The sequence below is a fragment of the Oratosquilla oratoria genome, chromosome 1 (genome assembly GCF_046742065.1).
Source record: "Oratosquilla oratoria isolate Oo_2021 chromosome 1, ASM4674206v1, whole genome shotgun sequence".
NCBI lineage: Eukaryota > Metazoa > Arthropoda > Malacostraca > Stomatopoda > Squillidae > Oratosquilla > Oratosquilla oratoria.
This window is the reverse complement of record NC_134777.1, coordinates 50,630,738-50,648,834: the sequence shown is the minus strand read 5'-3', so window position 1 is coordinate 50,648,834 and position 18,097 is coordinate 50,630,738. Positions and strand designations below refer to the sequence as shown.

Below are 18,097 nucleotides of genomic sequence, written 5' to 3'. Positions count from 1 at the left end.
GAGCGTTGGTTGGCGATACAGCGAAGAGCGTTGGATGGCGATGCAGCGAAGAACGTTGGAACGTTGGTTGGCGATGCAGCGAAAAGCGTTGGAGCATCGGTTGGTGATGCCGCAAAGATCGTTTGAGTGTTGGTTGGCGATGCAGCGAAGAGCGTTGGAACGTTGGTTGGCGATGCAGCGAAGAGCGTAGGGGCGCTGTTGCTTCAGAGGAATTAGTGTTGAAATTCTAATCCGTAACTACTGCTGCCAGAATGTAGTCTTATTTTGTCTCTCGCCACTGTTGTTTTGTACCCAACACTTTTTGCCACCAGAATGTAGATTTGTGGTTGATTATCTACATTGGTTGTTGGTGAGACAAACGAGGTGAAAGTCCCTTCATTTTAATGTCTAAGTCTTCTCTGTGGGCTATGGACTAGCTAGGACAGACCACCCACTCGCGCGGGATCGATAGTTGTAGGAGGGGAAGCAATGTCTTTATGAAAATGAAAAGATAGTTGTGTATAAATAGGGCTTCTGCCACCGGGCGATTAGGGATATGTATTTCGTGGTGTCGTGGTTTTGGAGGGGTGGGCAGGAGACTTGGGGTTGGAGACTGGGATTACTACGTGTAACCGTGAGGTTACATAGGGGTATTTATTCTTCTTATCCTCATCCAATAAAGTATGAAAATGAGTACGAGGCTTAGTCGTAGGGAAAGATAGAGAAATTGGAAATAATTTTAGTGGTAGGTAAACTGAAATGAGATGTAGTGGTAGAGAAAGTTAGAAATGAAAATAATTTCAGTAGAAGAAAAAGTTTATGTTGATGTTTGTGCATATAGTTGTGTTATTTTTGTTTGCGATATGCTTGTGTGTGTATTCCATGCATAGAGGGTTGTTGCCGCCAAGTCTTCTCTCCTCTACAACCATGGAGCAGCCTCTGAGCAAAATTCGATTGGGGGGTTGCCAATTTTTATTTACATGGTATAAGTTGGCTGTTGCCACTAGACAATTATACATATTTCCCCCTATATCTACAATGTACAATGCATATACTGAGTCTGGACTCTCAGTATCCATACATGGGATATATTTACATAAGATAGTAGTCATATAAGAAATATATTGCACGTATGTCAATAAATACATAAAATGATGACATATGTTGATCTAATAGGTTGGTAGCATTGGATGGAGATGTCTATTGTTTTGTCAGGTGTTCAGGTGTGGTCTGAAGCACCTGTCTCCTCTCCCCATGGTCAGGTCCGATGACAAAGGGGGTCCCTTGGGAGTTAAATCCAAGCCCAATGGAAGGTCCCTTGAGAGTTGTCTGAAGGTGTCGGAGTTCTCTCTCACTCTACATGCATGCGTGCGTGTATGTGCACACTAGGCATTTAGGATTTACTCTTACTTTCAATCATCTTGCAACAGACAGTAGCATTAGTGCTGCCATACAGATTTTTGAGAAGGCTCTTTACTGAGTCTTGAAGGGGGCAGAAACTTTATTCTTGACTGGACCAAGAAGGACAGAACAGGTGTGAGAAATTTTTATATTAATATTTCTTTTTATGAGAAAAAATTAAAAAAAAGAGAAACACATAGATTTATATATACACAAATATATACAGACATAGATACTGGCTTGCTGGTGTAGTGGTACCATGCTCAACCGCTAACTCAGCAGTCTGAATGCATTCCCCTCCGAGGGCTGAAATAGTATCACATCACTACAAACTGGTACCCTAGCTCTGGTGGGAAAGAAGTTTGGAGGGGGTGGTGTCACAGCATTAAACAAAGCTCAGGCCATTTATGAGCTTTGAACTCTCACTCGGGAGAGTAATAACTGTGGATCACAATAAGTCTAACATCTAATCCAAAAACATGATGAATAGCACATGTGTAGGTACAGTGTGGGAGCATTTCCTTAATCCATTCTGTACCGAGTGACACCTTTAGCCTGGCAACAGGCAGGCTATTTTATTCATTTGTGTAGTAACAAAGGAGTTAAAGAATAATAATGTGGATGATTTCATAATTTTGCTGCCACATGGCATTGGCAGATTTTCAAATATGATTCTATCCAAAATCAAATTACAGTTCATAGATAGGTTTTCACTGATAAGAGCAGGAAAGTGTGATGGTCCCATTAACACCTTCTTTATGATTAACCACAAATATAAATGAACTTTCTGTAATTGTGATTTTTTTTCTTTATTAATTTTCTTTGTTCATCTTGGCACTCTGCTAGCTACTTATAGTTTTTTCTAACAATTTCTTATGGAAAAATTAACTAATTCAAATCATTCTCATGCTAGACATGTGTTGCATTTTACTTCTACCACCTACAAACTACATTCACAACTAGTCAATTTACAGTTACAGAGGTTGTATCAACCCCCAGTGGATATTGCAGTAGTGTAGTGGGCTGCTAAGACTGAACTTTCAAGCATTTCTGATCTAATGTCAATGTGCATTACTTTATTTTTACTTATTTATTTTTTTAATCCATTGCACCCTGGTGTCCCCTTCAATATTTTGTTTTGGTCAACTCCAGGCAATTCATTATAACTAGCCTACGAGGGCACCTCTGGGCACTAACAGTTTCAAAACAAAACAGTCTCAATTGATTGAGCAAAAGTAATTTTTACATAGCCTCTTCTCTATTAGATTATCAATCCTTTCAACCCTTGTTAAGTAAAACCATCTGGTATTATATAAGCAGAGCAAAACCACTAAAAGAGAACCATCACAGTAAGGGAGCTAAGCATTTTTTCTTTTTTTTTAATAATATATTTTTTTTACAGACAATAGGAGCTCTCATCACTTATGAAGTTATTTTACTTCAGCTGAAGGAATGAAGTCCTGAAACTACTGCCAAAGATGCCAGAATCAACAAGCCAGATGAAAAAAATATGTATATCAAGAATAAGAAAAAAAAAAAAAATCAGTCCTATTTAACTAAAATGTCTTACACCTTTCTTGGGTACTTACTGCAAAATCCCTGAACTCTGTATGGTGTTTGACACAAAAGTATGTGTTGTGTACCCATCAATAAAGTATCAGTGGTCTAAATACTAGTTGTTAGTTATTTTTACCATAAAGTATGAACTATTGTGGACACCCAAATCTGATCCATGTCATACTAAAACTGCATATGTATATATATATATATATATATATATATATACCATTGTTGAGCATTTGGTATTTTTCTATACTTTTAACAAAAATGTTTCAATGCAGCAACAATGATATGTATATTTATATAGTGCAGATATAGCCCTACCCAGTATGGAAGGATCTAATTGAAATGAGGCAGTTGCCTATTTACTAGTACCATGTAACCCAGTATTACATGTTTGGCTCCCCCATTGGTTTCCCATCAGTCAAGAGGGTACCGGTATTAAAAAAAATCCAAAGGGCAGACAAACTCTTTTATGAATTAATCCAACTTCATTATGGGTCACAAACCCAAGTGTTTGCTGTGCATGACATCCCCACAGGATCTCAAGTTGGGATTCATAGAAATTGAGGGATACTTTAGTGCTGTGGTTGCTCTGTGCCTTCCTATGGTTAGCAAAAATGCTTTTTTGATACTCTATTTAAGCCAGGATGGGTGGCTCTTCATGGTTTGGAGAGGCAAATCAACTGGGTTGTCTGACTTGAATACTTGGGTTGACACCAGACAGCCAGCAGCTGTCTCTCTCTCCTGCATCTATATATGGCATCCACACACAGTGTTTATGGTTGAGGATGGGTTACTGGGCTCCCCATGTGAGCACCTGGAACATTCTCTCTCCCTAGACCAACTACCACAATTTTTATTGGCAGATCCCAAGAGACTTAGCATATATTGACTCTATCTGAGTTAATGAGGAGACTCGACAGCAGCGAGATCATTAGTGAGGGTTACACCTGCTTCTGGTTTGGCTGCACCAATGAGGCTTGCTTTATAGGAGTAGCTATAGGCATGTCTAACCAACTATAGCACTCTGTTATAGAAGTTATTCTAGTTGAAGGGCATATAATGCTGGTGAGGCTGAAGCACACTTTGGGCTTTACCTCTCTTGCTGTAGTATTTGCTCCTGTTGAGGCATATGAACTCGAAGAGTAAATGTGCTTCACCAAATCTGACTTTAGGCAGTACCTACAATGTAACACACCTTATCTTTTTAGATGACGTCAATGTGATTACTGACCACATTCAACTTGCCTCTATCATCACTTCTTGTACATTGTGTCACTTTAGTTATGTCCATATCTGCTCTCATTGCTCTCCTCTCACACCCAGTCACAAACTGCTTCAGTCTTTTCTCACAATCATCTGCAAGTGCAGTGTCATATACATACAACCACTTGGTTATTTCCTGGTTCCCTCACATACCATCTCCAGCCCTCTGCCTAGCACTCTTGCATTTACCCCTCTTAATACCCTATCCACATACATTGTGAATAACCATGATAACATTGTACAACCCTGGTGCTACCCCACATTCACCTCAAACCATTCATTCTCAATTTCCAATCCTCACATATACCTTACTAATCATGTAAAATCCTGTGACACCACTTAACACAGACTCTTATACAATACATTCACAATACACTCCACTATGCCTAATATCTATATCATACACCTTCTCAAAGTCCATGAAAACTCAAAACATATCCATACCTTTTGCCAAATACTTCTCACATACCTCTCTTAACCACAAAACACTCGATCTATGTACCCTCTTCCTCTCCTAAACCCAGACTGCTTTTCCCCAATTACTCCCCCTAATCCTCTTAATCAGCATCCACTCCACTTTTACCTACTACACTTAATAGACTAATTCCTCTAAAACTGCTATATTCATACTTGCCTCCCTTCTCCTAGTATGGGAGAATTTTACATGCACTGACCCACTGGTACATTTTTCACCCTTAGACACAAGTTAAACAATCTCAACAACCATTCCACCATAAGTATTAAACTTTTTACATTCCTCATGACAACCATCCAGCCCAAGTGCCTTTACTCATTTCATTTCTTTCAATCCTACATGTATCTCTTCTTTTGCTAGAGCCTTATCATTCTCTTTTCGTATTACATTCATTGTACTGTATTAACATCTCCCACCACCACTACTAAAGCCTCTCTATTCTACTTTACATTTCACAGCATGAAATATTCCATCCATCTCTCCCATATCTTTTTCTTCCATCAACAGCCACCAGCTCCTTTTACCAGTGTGACAATCAAGATAGGAAATATTGAGGGCTACAAAAAAAAAAAAAAAAAAAAAAAAAAAATACATATAGCAAAGGGCTTTTCCCTCAGATCACGTGAAGAATTGTCATCCCAGACTTCAACAGGGTGACAATTCTTCATGTGGACTATCCTAGGGTGACAATTCTTCATGTGGGTCATCCTGGGCTTACGATTCTTTGGTTGTATAAGTTGATGACAATACGTATAAATCCCATTCAACTTAACCTAACCTAGCTTAACCTAATCTTTACTCCACTGTTGATATTCGGCATACTGGGGTGACAATTCTTTATGTGGGATCTCATGGGGTGATGATTCTTCATGTGGGCGTTCTGGGGTGACAATTCTTTGTGTGACCCTTTCCCCCTTACAAGGGAGGTAGCCAAAAAACAAAGGCATAAAATCCATTCCCACCCATTCCATCCCCTACATACACTACTCCCATCCACCCCCTCTTATCTTGGCTCCTCCTGGATGATGGGTCATCCCTGCACCTTGACCACTGCCCTGGGTCAGAAGCAGTGTTGCAAGACACAGTACATCCATAGTAAGGCCGCTTCATTAAATCGGTGATCTCCCCTCTCCATTCCCTCATGCAGAAATGGAGAATCCCTTTCGGCTGTGTCAATTTATTTTTCACACATACTCCCTCACCCATCCACCCCTTTCATGCATCACAGCATCATCTATATACAACCACTCTTAATTCACCCCCATCTTGTCTTCTCCTGTCCTTTCTCAACAGACATTTCCCTCTTTCCCAATGCCTCTTTTACTCCATCCATCCATGTCATCCTTGGTTGTCCCCTTATGTTCACTCCTTCCACCTCTGCTTTCCACACCTCTTTTACTAATCTTTCTTCACATATTCTTTCCATGTGTCAAAACCATCCCAATACTCTTTCATCAACCCTATCTCCCAACTCCCTTTCCACCCCTATTCTCCTCCTCACCTCCTCACTTCTCACTCTATCCAGCCTATTAACCCCAACCATACTTCTCAGGCATTTCATCTCAAACACATTCAAACTTCTTCTCTCTTCCTCTCTTATGTTCCATGTTTCTGCTCAATACACTGCTGTTGGCACAATCACTCCTTTATACAATCTCCTCTTCGCATCTATTACCAAATGTCTATATCTCATTACACTCTTTAATCACCCAAGGCACCTACCTCTACCTCCATCCCTCCCTTTCCTGCCACATTTGTACTCAAGTATCTAAAACTACCCATTTCCTCCAATCTCTCTTCCTTAATACTCACTTCCAGTCTGTTGTCACTTTCTCCCCTTGTACATCTCATCACATTACTTTTACCCACATTTATCTTCAACTTCCTTCTTTTGCACACCTTCCCAAACTTTGTCACTAACTTCCTCATTCCCTCCTCTGACCCTGCTACAAGTGCAGTGTCGTCAGCAAACAACTGGCTTATCTCTCACTCTTCCATTTTCTTTAACCATCTCTAACTCCCCGACCCATTACCCTTACATTTACCTCTCGCACCACCCCATCCATGTATAAATTGAATAGCTAAGGCAACATAACACATCCCTAACGAAGTCCCACCTTTACCTCAAACCACTCACTCTCTCCAGTTTTGATTCTAACACAAGCTCTAGTACTCTTGCAAAAAATTCTGACTGCTCTTAAAAGCTTTCTTCCTATCCCATATATCTGCAATACCTCCCACAGTGCCTTCCTGTCTACCCTGTCATAAGCCTTTTCCAAATCCATAAAGGCCCAAAAAACATCCTTACCTTTTCATACTCTATCCTTCACTTCCTCCCATTCTTCTCTCAGCTTCTTGTACTCCATCTCCTTTTCTTTCTCATAGCAGTTCACTTTAAGCACCTCCCTACCTTCTGTCCTTTTCCTCTTTCTCCTTCTATCCTCCACTCTCAACTTACCTTCCACTAAACAATAATCTGATATTCCCCCACTCTCTCCCCTTAGAACATGTGCATCCTTAACTCTTCCTACTATTCTTCATCAGTGCTATATCTATCACCCTTCTATCCACCATGCTCTCCCATGTGTACTTATGCTTGACTTTCTTCCTAAACACAGTATTTGCTATAATCAATTCTCTTTCTAGACACATCTCCACCATCAACTCTCCACTGCAATTCTTTCTCTGAACTCCATCCACACCTCCCAATCACTCCATTTATTGGTTCATTTCCTACCCTAGCATTAAGGTCTCTCAATACCATTACATTGATGTTTCTCCCTAAACCCTCTATGTACTCATTTAAATCTATCCAAAAAGCCTCCCTTTCCTCTACACTCTTCTCACTACCAGGCCCATATGCACTTACAAAAACCCAAATCTCCCTTCCCAGTTTCACTTTCATCCACATTAACCTTGAAGAAACCTCCTTCCACTCCACTACACGCTTACCTATCTCTTCATTTACTAGTATAGCCACTCCTTCTCTCCCTCATCCTCTCTTCACTCCTGAGATCCTTTCAACTACACTCCCAAACTCAAACTTGCCCCTCCCTTTGAACTTAGTTTCACTCAGTGCCAACACATCCATCTTTCTTCTCACAAAAATACTGTCCATCTCTTCCCTTTTACTATCATCTTTACCACATCCACGCACATTAAAAGACCCAAACCTTAGGGTACTGATTGGAAAACTCCTCCTAGACTCTCTTATGCTTTTACTTTTTTTAGGAATGTCCCCTTTGGGACTATAGGGAGAAGGATGCCTAGTCCTATCCCTGCCCCATTTTTGTCACCTTATATGACTCAACTGGAAAGACCTGATGGCAGTATTCTTTTCCCCCATTACAGGGTTTGGCAAAATGAGAAAATGAATATTCAGAGAAATGGTACAGGACAGTAACAAGAGTTGGGGTACAGCATGACGGAGGGACAGTTGCAGTATAATAAAGTATCATCATTTCTCTGAATAGATTTCCTCTACCACAGACAAAATTATGTATGGCTCCGGTCCCTGGGGCACCACATATAGACCCTACAGGATTAACTGCATGCTAATTAGCAGCTCTTAACCCCACAATAACATGCAGGCAATACCCCAGACAGGGTAAAGGAAAATGAAATAAAGATTTACTTGTATTTCTGAATCTGAATTCAAAATACTAGTGACTGGTACCTGCTTATGGTGGTCCCATAAGAAGGATATTAAAGAATCACCTCCCCATTGTTCATCTTCAAAATCTACCAACAGTTTCACCTCCATATGAGGGTACAACTTCAAAAGCTTGTCATTTGGACTCTTGACTGAATCCAAGATCTCTTATCAACTTTGGATATTTTCCCTCCACTTTTTTCATATAAAGAGAGATGACAGCAAGAAACTGCCCCCTTCTTCCTGCAAGGATGTCACATAAAAACAGACCCACACTAATACACCACAGAACACAGTTCAAAATTTCTTCACAGGGAATGGGAGGGCTGGCCACTGCTGGTTACTGTGGGACTGTAGGTTTTCAATTAATGAAACTCAAGGCAACAATTATTGTATTATTATCATTCAACTTTTTACAGGAAAACTTACAAGTATGACTGACATACTGCATTAAATTTCAGTTACCTTGCTTGAAAGATGGACAAACAACTGTATTTCCTCCACTTTTTCACATAAAGAAAACTGACAGCCAGTGAATGCTCACTTCCTCCCACTACTTCCAACTGGTGACATAGAAAGTCTCACACTATTAAAACAAAGGCAACAGTCCAAAATTACTTCCCAGAAAGATCTACGAGTATGGAAGGGCCTGGGGAGCTACAGGTTTCAAGTGAATGAAACTCAAGGTAACAATCATTATTATCATACAGACTTCATTACTGTTAAATCAAGCCCTTATTACTTCCAATGAGACATTTTGGGAAAACGTCTAAAGTTGACTTAACTAAGTATAAATTGGAAAATTAATTCTGAAAGCAATGATACAAAAATAATTCATTATCAGGAAATTATAATCTTTACTGTACATATCACCATTGAGATTTGCAAGGATTTCACCTTATCACTTGAATTATTTTCTTTACCTCCAGTTGACATTATTTTCTTGATATTTCCTTTCTAAAACGCTCCATATATACAACTAGACTCTTCCAATACAGCAGAAAGACATTCTAAGACTGGAATCACTATTTCACAAATGAAAACTACATTATTTTTTTGTTCACTGTGAAATTTTCTCTTTGTTTCTCAGATAAAAATTACACAACTTTTTCATTCATTGTGAAATTTGCTCCTTTGGATTTTTTAGTAACCTCTTCAAACTACCATGGTTCCTCAAGATGAACAAGACATAAACCAACCATGCATTAAATGCAGACTTCCAAACAATCAATCTTACATATACCATAGCAACCTGTCAAGTCTTAAAAGTGAGGAGCTCCAGCAACAGGCCTCAGTGAAGAATATCTTTTTAATAAGAGGATAAAATAGAAAATATATGTACATAGGGAAGGTGGTTGGAATGCTTCAATTGAATCTATTTTGTCTACTAAAGGATTCCATTACCTTAAACAAGAGCTAAAAATTACAACTAGGGTGAGCCATTGGTATCACAATACAGTATGAGGTTTGCAGATTAGTCTATAAAGCTATCAGGCTTCTTGCACTCTTTCACCTGTTACTTCCCTTCTTGGTTTTTGTGCAAAATTTGTTTCACCTTAAAGAAGTTGTTCTTTATCCCATTTGTTCATTTCTCTTCCTCTTTCATAGGAAAAGTCTACAATACACACTTCCACTTCTTCAATAATCTTATTTCTATTCATAAGCTTTTCACTCTTAACAGGCTTCAACTTCATCCAAATAAATTATGACTGTATTTCTATATCAAAGCCATTGCCACTTGGATGCAATGCAGAAAATCGTCCAAAATCAGAGAATTGCCTGTAAAGAGAAATGAAGATATGAAAATTTACAAGAACAGATGTATACACACATTAATGCATATGACACTAATGAAGGGTAGTGTAAGTGGTGGTACAGCAAAACAAATGTCAGAAAATTATGTCCCTGCTGCCTATCATGAAAACCTATTGTGGCAAAAGAGCATGAATGAATGTTGCATAGTGCGCCTGGATGGTTAGTATGGACGTGACATGATTTGTAATGTGTGATTGATGCATGATTCGGAGAGGAGGCAAGGGGTATGTAGTGAGGGTATGCGTGGGGGGATGCCGGGGGGTCCTGGCATCGCCCGCCATACGCCAGATAGCAGTAGAGTAATCCTAGGCCCGGTGTTGAACACACGTGTAAAATCCTCATGTTTATTAGTCAGAATAAAGTGAAGAAAGTGACATTACTGCCCTTTCCCTGCCCCGGACAATTCCATGAAAGATTCGTCCATCACTCGTGATTCCATGATCACGACCCATGTGCATAGTAAGGTGAGTTAGTTGCAGAGATCCATAACACTATCAATATCCTCACCTCCATCTACATAAGTATACACTACTTTTAGTTTTCTTGTAGTGTTTGTTGTGCTACACTGTCCTCCTGCACATTTTTTAACCCTTTCCTCATGCTTTTATTGAGAACTTTTCAGAGAAAAAACAAACAAACTGTTTTTCTTTTTCTATCCTCATTTTATCTTTGGCTTTGGCTTCCTTCCCAAACTCCTGTATCTGCAGATTCATTTTCAGTTGTATCTTTTCTAATCTCTTTCAAGACTTGCTCATTATTTAATTTCCTGTGGTTTGTGACAGGGTTCAATGATAGGTATTTGAATGTAGTCCTGCAAGATGGTCAGCAAAGCTGCCCAGTTTCAAAATCCATCAACCCCCTTAACTCCATCAGCCATGGTATTTCTCAGCGAGATGGGATTGATCGACCAGACAGTCTAGAGAATAACAACAACTCCATTATGATGTGCAACCCTGAAGGGCTGGCACTCAGTCTCTGGACTGGACCCAAAATCTCTTTCTGTTCTATCTACCTATCTATATATCAAGGGCTTTTCACCCCTTACCAGTAAGGTAGCCAAAGTCAAAAGGTATATACCCATTCCCACCCATTCCACTTTCATCCACCACCCTTTCCTCCCTCTCATCTTAGTTCCTCATGGATGACGGGTCATCCCTGTATCCCGCCCACTGCCCTGGTTCAGAAACAATGCAGCAAGATAGAGCACATCCATAGCGAGGCCACTTAATTTCCTCAGCATCCCCCTCCCCTTTCTGTTATGCAGAAAAATAGAAGAGGGGGAGAAATCCCTTCAGTCTGTGTCAAAATATCATTCATAAATAACCACTCCCTAACCCTCCCATCCTTCACCACTCCCTTCCTTGCAACACAGCATCATCTATACCCAGCCATTCTACACTCACTCCTATCTTCTTCCTTCCTTGTTCAATAGACATCCCCTCTTGTTCAATGCCTCTTTCACCCCATCCATCCATCTCATCCTTGGTCATCCCTTCAAGTTCACTCCATCCACCTCTGCCCTCTGCCTTCCACACCTCTTTTAATAATCTTTCTTCATTCTTTCCATATATCCAAACCACCCCAATATTCTTTCATCAACCCTATTTACCTAACTGTGGTATACAGGAAAGGAACAACACTCGTTGGGTCCTGTTACCTATTCTCTAATTTTCTAACATACCTACACTCAAATTCATGTGCAGTTCCAACTTCATCAGTATCTTTGATTTCCAGTTATCATATTTAGATTTGAACTCATGTATGGTTTGAGTTTGGGCTTTATTACCTTTTAAGCTATTCCGCATATTTATACATCTATATGGAAAACTGTATTTCTTCACATCCTTTTGACATAAGATTTTTCTTAATCTATTTCCATGACCTCTTAAAGCCTTCCCATCTTTAATCAGGAGATCTCTTCTAATGCAATCTATCCACTTTAGTGACCTGAACACTATAATCATGTCACTTCTTTTTCTTCAGTCTTTCAAAGTTGGCAGACTCAGTACCTTTAGTCATTCCTTATATGGTTTATCTGCCAGGCTGGGGGCCAGTTTGGCTGCTGCCCTTTGTATTCTCTCAATCTTGCTTATATCTTTCACTCTGCATGGGATCATACTACTGACACATATTCCAGTCTTGAACATATCAGGGTTTCAATGAGTTTTTTTGTCATTTCTTTATCCATATAATGGATGTGTGTATTTACCTAGTTGTATCTTATGGGAAGGGGAGCTGCACTCGTGATGTCCTGTCTCTGTATCTTGCTATATTTTATTTGTTCTTAAATTTGTGTATCGTTTTTACACACACTATTGTTTAGTCTAGTATGTTCCACACATCCACCACTCTGTGGGGAAAACTGTTCTTTTTTAGGTCGCTTCTCTAACTGTCCTTTTTGAGCTTCCTTCCATGTCCTCGTGTTTCTCTTATCCTAATTTTGTAAGTCTTCTCTATCAAGGATTCTTATACCTCTCATAATTCTGTAGATGGTCAACAAGTCAGCTCTTTCTCTCCTTTGTCCCAGAGTTGGTAATTCTAGTTTTGACAATCTACCTTCATATGACAGTTTTGATAGTGTTGGGGCCATCTTTGTAGTTGCTCTCTTGATTCTCTCAATTTTCCTTATATTCTTTTTAGTACTGGGTGACCATAGTGTTGCTGTGTACTCCAATTTTGGCCTTATTAGTGTGACTAATATTTTCATTACCATTTTTTCATTCAAGTAAGTAAAAGTCACTTTTATTGATCAGATTCCACTTTCTTTACTTCCTTTGCACCAATTTTATTTTGTCCCTTTTTTTTTTTTTTTTTTTTTTTAACATTTTCCAAATTCCATTATGCTACATTTCTGACTCCATTCCCAAACCCAATTTGCATTCTGCAAGAATTTCTTAAGTTTCCAAAAGTTTGTCTTGTACACCAGTCTTCCTTCCAACTCTCCGCCCACAAGAGTTGGATTAACGACCCACAGCATGCCAATACTGAAATTAATTTAGCCCTGGGTGGGAATTGAACCTGGAACGACATAGTGGCAACTGGGTGCTCTACCCCTGCAGCATGAGTCATATATTTACCTAGTTGTATTATAGGGGAAAGGGAGCTATGCTCATGGTGACTCATCTTTGTATCTCTCAGTATCTAGTTTGTTCTTAAATTCTTGTATGGTGTTTGCATACACTATTGTTTCATCCAATTTGCTCCAGATATCCACCAATCTATGTGGAAAACTATTTTTTTTTTTTTCAGATATCTTCTATAGCTATCCTTTTTGAGTTTCTTTTCATGTCCTCTTGTTTTTGTTTTATCCCACTTTAATAAATCTTCTCTATCAAGGACTTCCATGTCTTTCATGATTTTGTAAATGGTCAATAGATCTCCTCTTTCTCTTCTTTGTTCCAGGGCTGGTAGTTCCAGTTTAGATAATCTTTGTTCGTATGTCAATTTTGAAAGTGTTGGGGCTATCTTTGTCATTATTATTTGGATTCTAATTTCTTTATATTCTTTTTTGTACTGGGTGTCCATAGTGTCACAGCATACATCAATCTTGGTCTTATCAGTGAGACTAATATTTTTTTACCATTTACATTAGTAAATTGTAGGTTTCTCCAACTATTTTGTTTATATGTTTGTCTGGCAACATGTCTTTGGTGATAATTACTCCTAGGTCCTTTTCGGAACTATCTTTACTTCCTAACTGCACCAATTTTATACTGTCCTGATATTCTTTTTTCACTTTTTCCAACATCTATTATACTACTTTTCTTGATGTTGAAGTTCACTTTCCACTTTTGGCTCCATTCCCAGATTTTCTCCAGGTCTCCCTGTAGTGATTCAGTCTTTTTCTGTACTTATCTTAATTAGTAATTTTGCGTTGTCTGCAAAGATGTTCATATAACATTCTACACATTTATCCATATCATTTATATAACAAGCATTATCAGAGCTAATACTGAACCCTGTGGGACTCCAGTTATCATTTCTTCCCAGGTTGAAATCTTATTTCGAAGTATCACTCTCATTTTCCTCCCATGCAAGTAATCTTCCATCAATTCAAATAATTTTCCTTGTACACCTCCTGTTGTTTCGAATTTTCTTAATAGCTTTTTGTGTGGTACTTTATCAAACACCTTTTGTAAATCCAGAAAAGCACAAACTGCCCATCCATCCCTTTCTTGCAGTATATCTATTATCCTTGAATAAAAACAATCAAGTTTGTGGCATATGATATTCCTTGTCTAAAACCAAATTGTTTTGGATTCAGTATATTGTTTTCTTCCAGATGTTTAGTCCATCTACTTTTGATGACTTTTTCACATATTCTAGCTACTGTAATTAAAAGTCATCTTTATTGATCTTAACAAATTGTAGGTTTCTCTGACTATTTTGTTTATCTGCTTGTCTGGGGACATGTCTTTAGTGATGATTACTTCTAGGTCCTTTTTGGAACCTTCTTCACTTCCTTTGCACTGATTTTATTTTAACCTGATGTTCTTTTTTTACTTTTTCCAAATTCCATTATACTACATTTCTTAATGTTGAAGTCCTTTCCCACTTCTGACTCCATTCCCAGACCTTATTCTAATCTCTCTGTAGTAATTCACAATATTTTTTCATACTTATTTTCTTTAGTAGTTTTGCATCATGTGCAAAGAAATTCATGCAACATTCTACACCTTCATCCATGTCATTTACATATATAGCAAACATTATCAGAGCCAGTATTTAACCTTGTTGGACTCCACTTTTCATTTCTTCCCAAGCAGAATTTTTATCTCAGAGCACCACTCTCATTTTTCTTCCATGCAAGAAATCTTCCATCCATTTCAATAGTTTTCCTTGTATACCGGGTATCTCAAATTTTTTTTTTTTTAGTTTTCTTAATATTTTTGTGTGTGATACTTTATCAAACTCCTTTTGTAAGTCCATAAAAACACAGTCTGCCCATCTGTCCTTTTTTGTATTATATCTATTAACCTTGAATAGAAACAGATCAAATTTGTGGCACATGAACTTCTCTGTTTAAATCCAAATTGTCTTGGATTAAGTATACTGTTGTCCTCCAGATGGTCCATCAACTTTTGATAACTTTCTCACAAATTTTGGCTATTGTACTTTTAAGGGAGACTGGTCTATAGTTTGTTGGGTTTTCCTTGTTCCCCCTTCTACATATTGGTACAATATTGGCATTTTTCCAGTCTTGCGGTACCTTTCCTTCTTTGAGTGAGCAATCTATCATCTTATATATTTTGTCCATTAGTTCATCTCTACATTCTTTTAGTATTCAGTTTGCAATTCCATCTGGGCCGTGTGATTTTCTGACATCAAGGTTCATTATTTGGTCTCTTATCTCTTTCTGTGTCACAGTTATTTCTCTAATGGGGGGGGACCTTTCTCCCCTTCCTTCATCCAAATTCTGTACGTTTTCTTTAGTGAACACAGATTTGAAATGTTTGTGCATAATTTCAGCCATTTCTATATCCTCTGTGAATTCCATGTTCCCTTGATATAGTTTTACTATTTCCTGTTTATTTCTTATTTTACCCTTCACATATTTATAGAATAATTTAAGTTGATCTTCACATTTTTCTATTATGTCTTTTTCATATTTTCTTTTTTCTTCTCTGCATATTTTTACATATTTATTTCTTAGGTTTATATATATTTGGCACTTTCCATTTTTTTTTTCTTTTCCAAGCTTTGTCTCTTCTATCTTTTGCCTCACTACACTTTCTGTTATACCAGCACTTAATGTATACCTTTTCCTGTTTTTGTTTTGGTGCATATTTATCCACTCCTTCATTATAGATTTCCTTTAAATTCATCCATTTCTCTTCAACTTGTGTTTCTTCATTATAGAATTTTTCCCAACTTGCTTTTTGAAAGAACTTTCTAAGTGTCCCAAAGTCCATTTTGTTATAAATCAGCCTTCCTTTTCTGTGTTTCTCCCCATATATATTTCCTCTTTTAGTTCATGCTCAAGTAGTATGTGATCACTTCCCAACTGGTGTCTTGCATTCAATTTTATTCACAATTTCAGGCTCTCATGTAAATATTATATCAAGTCTTTTCTATATCTGGTATTTTCTTTTACCTATTGAGTCATTGTGTATTTAATGATCATGTTAAGTAGTAAGTTTCCCCAAGGGTCCTCTTCACCCTTCACTGTCATCTCCCAACATATTTCTTTAGAGTTAAAATCACCCATAATTACTAGATTTCCTCCTTTCAGCATTTCATTTAATGTATGCCTTATGTCTTCCAACATTTTGGTATAGTCACTCTCTTTCCAAGAACATGTTTTCGAGAGGGCTTAGATCACCACAAATTTTTTACTTTTCATGTCACTATTTTCAACTCTTATCATGATCAATTCCACATTATTTTCTCCTGTGATCTTCGTTACATTTAGGCCCTTCTAAGTCAAAAACATGACTCCTCTACCACCCTATTTTTCCTCTCTATTTTTCATCCAGTCATTGTATAAACCTTGTCCAACACTATTTGGTGGTAGTGGACCTTCTAATTTCATCTTTACAATTCCCATTATAATTGTGTTTACCTAGTTGTATAATACAGGAAAGGGATCTATGCTCACAGTGACCCATCTTTGTATCTCTCAGTATCTAGTTTGTTATTAAATTCTTGTATGGTGTTTGCACACACTATTGTTTCATCCAATTTGCTCTAGACATTCACCACTCTGTGTGGAAAACTACCACTATTTTTTTCAGATATCTTCTATAACTAACCTTTTTGAGTTTCTTTTCATGTCCCCTTGTTTTTCTTTTATCCCATTTTAATAAGTCTTCTCTATCAAGGACTTCTATGTCTTTCATGATTCTGTAAATGGCCAATAGATATCCTCTTTCTCTTTGTTCCAGGGTTGGTATTTCCAGTTTAGACAATCTTTGTTTGCATGTCAATCTTGAAAGTGTTGAGGCCATCTTTGTTGTTGCTCTTTGGATTCTTTCTAATTTCCTTATATTCTTTTTTGTACTGGGTGTCCACAATGTCACAACGTGCTCCAATCTTGGACTTATCAGTATGACTAACATATTTTTACCATTACTTCATCCAAGTAATTAAAAGCCACCTTTATTGATTTTGGTAAATTGTAGGTTTCTCTGACTATTTTGTTTATATGCTTGTCTGGTGACATGTCTTTGGTGATAATTACTTCTAGGTCCTTTTCAGAGCTAACTTTCTTTACTTCCTTTGTACCAATTTCATACTGTTCTGTTATTCTTTTTTTACTTTTTCCAAACTCTATTATACATTTCTTGATGTTGAAGTTCACTTCCCATTTTTGGTTCCATTCCCAGATTTTGTCTAGGTCTCTCTGTAGTGATTCACTGTCTTTTTTTTTATTTTTTTTATTTACTTTAGTAGTTTTGCGTCATTTGCAAAGAAGTTCATATGACATTCCACACCTTCATCCATGCCATTCATATATATGGCAAACATTATCGGAGCCAATACTGAACCCTGTGGGACTTCACTTATCATTTCTTTCCAGCAGGGCTGTGGAGTCGGAACACAAAACCTCTGACTCTAACTCTGACTCCGACTCCTCTATTTTTGGCACCTCCGACTCCTCTTCATGTAATTAACTGATTATGGCAAACATATTTTATAAAGCCTATACAACACACATACGCTCTAATCTTGAGTAGACTTATATCATTATAACTGGTTTATATCAAAGAATAAATATATGTTATAGTGTGGCTTTCCTATGTTTGACCTCTTCATTAATACTTTATAAGTGAAGTAGAGACAAAACATTTTAAAGGATATTGAAGAAAATTCAGTAAAAAAAAAAAAGATTTGATAATGTAAGACATTTGGCATAATATGTATCTTTGCAAATAAGTGATAATTACATTTCAAAAACAAAAATACTGTACTTTATAACAAAGGTTGAAATATAACCTTAGTAAAGG

The 18,097-nt window shown here is 37.8% G+C and overlaps 1 protein-coding gene across 6 annotated transcripts in view; it reads right to left on the bottom strand.

Annotated features, from left to right (window-relative positions):
* Nucleotides 1-8,718: 8,718 nt before the first annotated feature.
* Nucleotides 8,719-18,097, bottom strand: part of LOC143018678 (N-acetylated-alpha-linked acidic dipeptidase 2-like) — a 114,762-nt gene continuing 105,383 nt past the window's right edge. For all 6 annotated transcript variants that reach the window (XM_076176452.1, XM_076174519.1, XM_076175828.1 and 3 more), the window contains one exon: nucleotides 8,719-10,115. In XM_076176452.1, coding sequence (XP_076032567.1) covers nucleotides 10,040-10,115 — 76 coding nt within the window. In that variant the 3' untranslated portion in view covers nucleotides 8,719-10,039. The remainder of the gene's footprint in view (nucleotides 10,116-18,097) is intronic.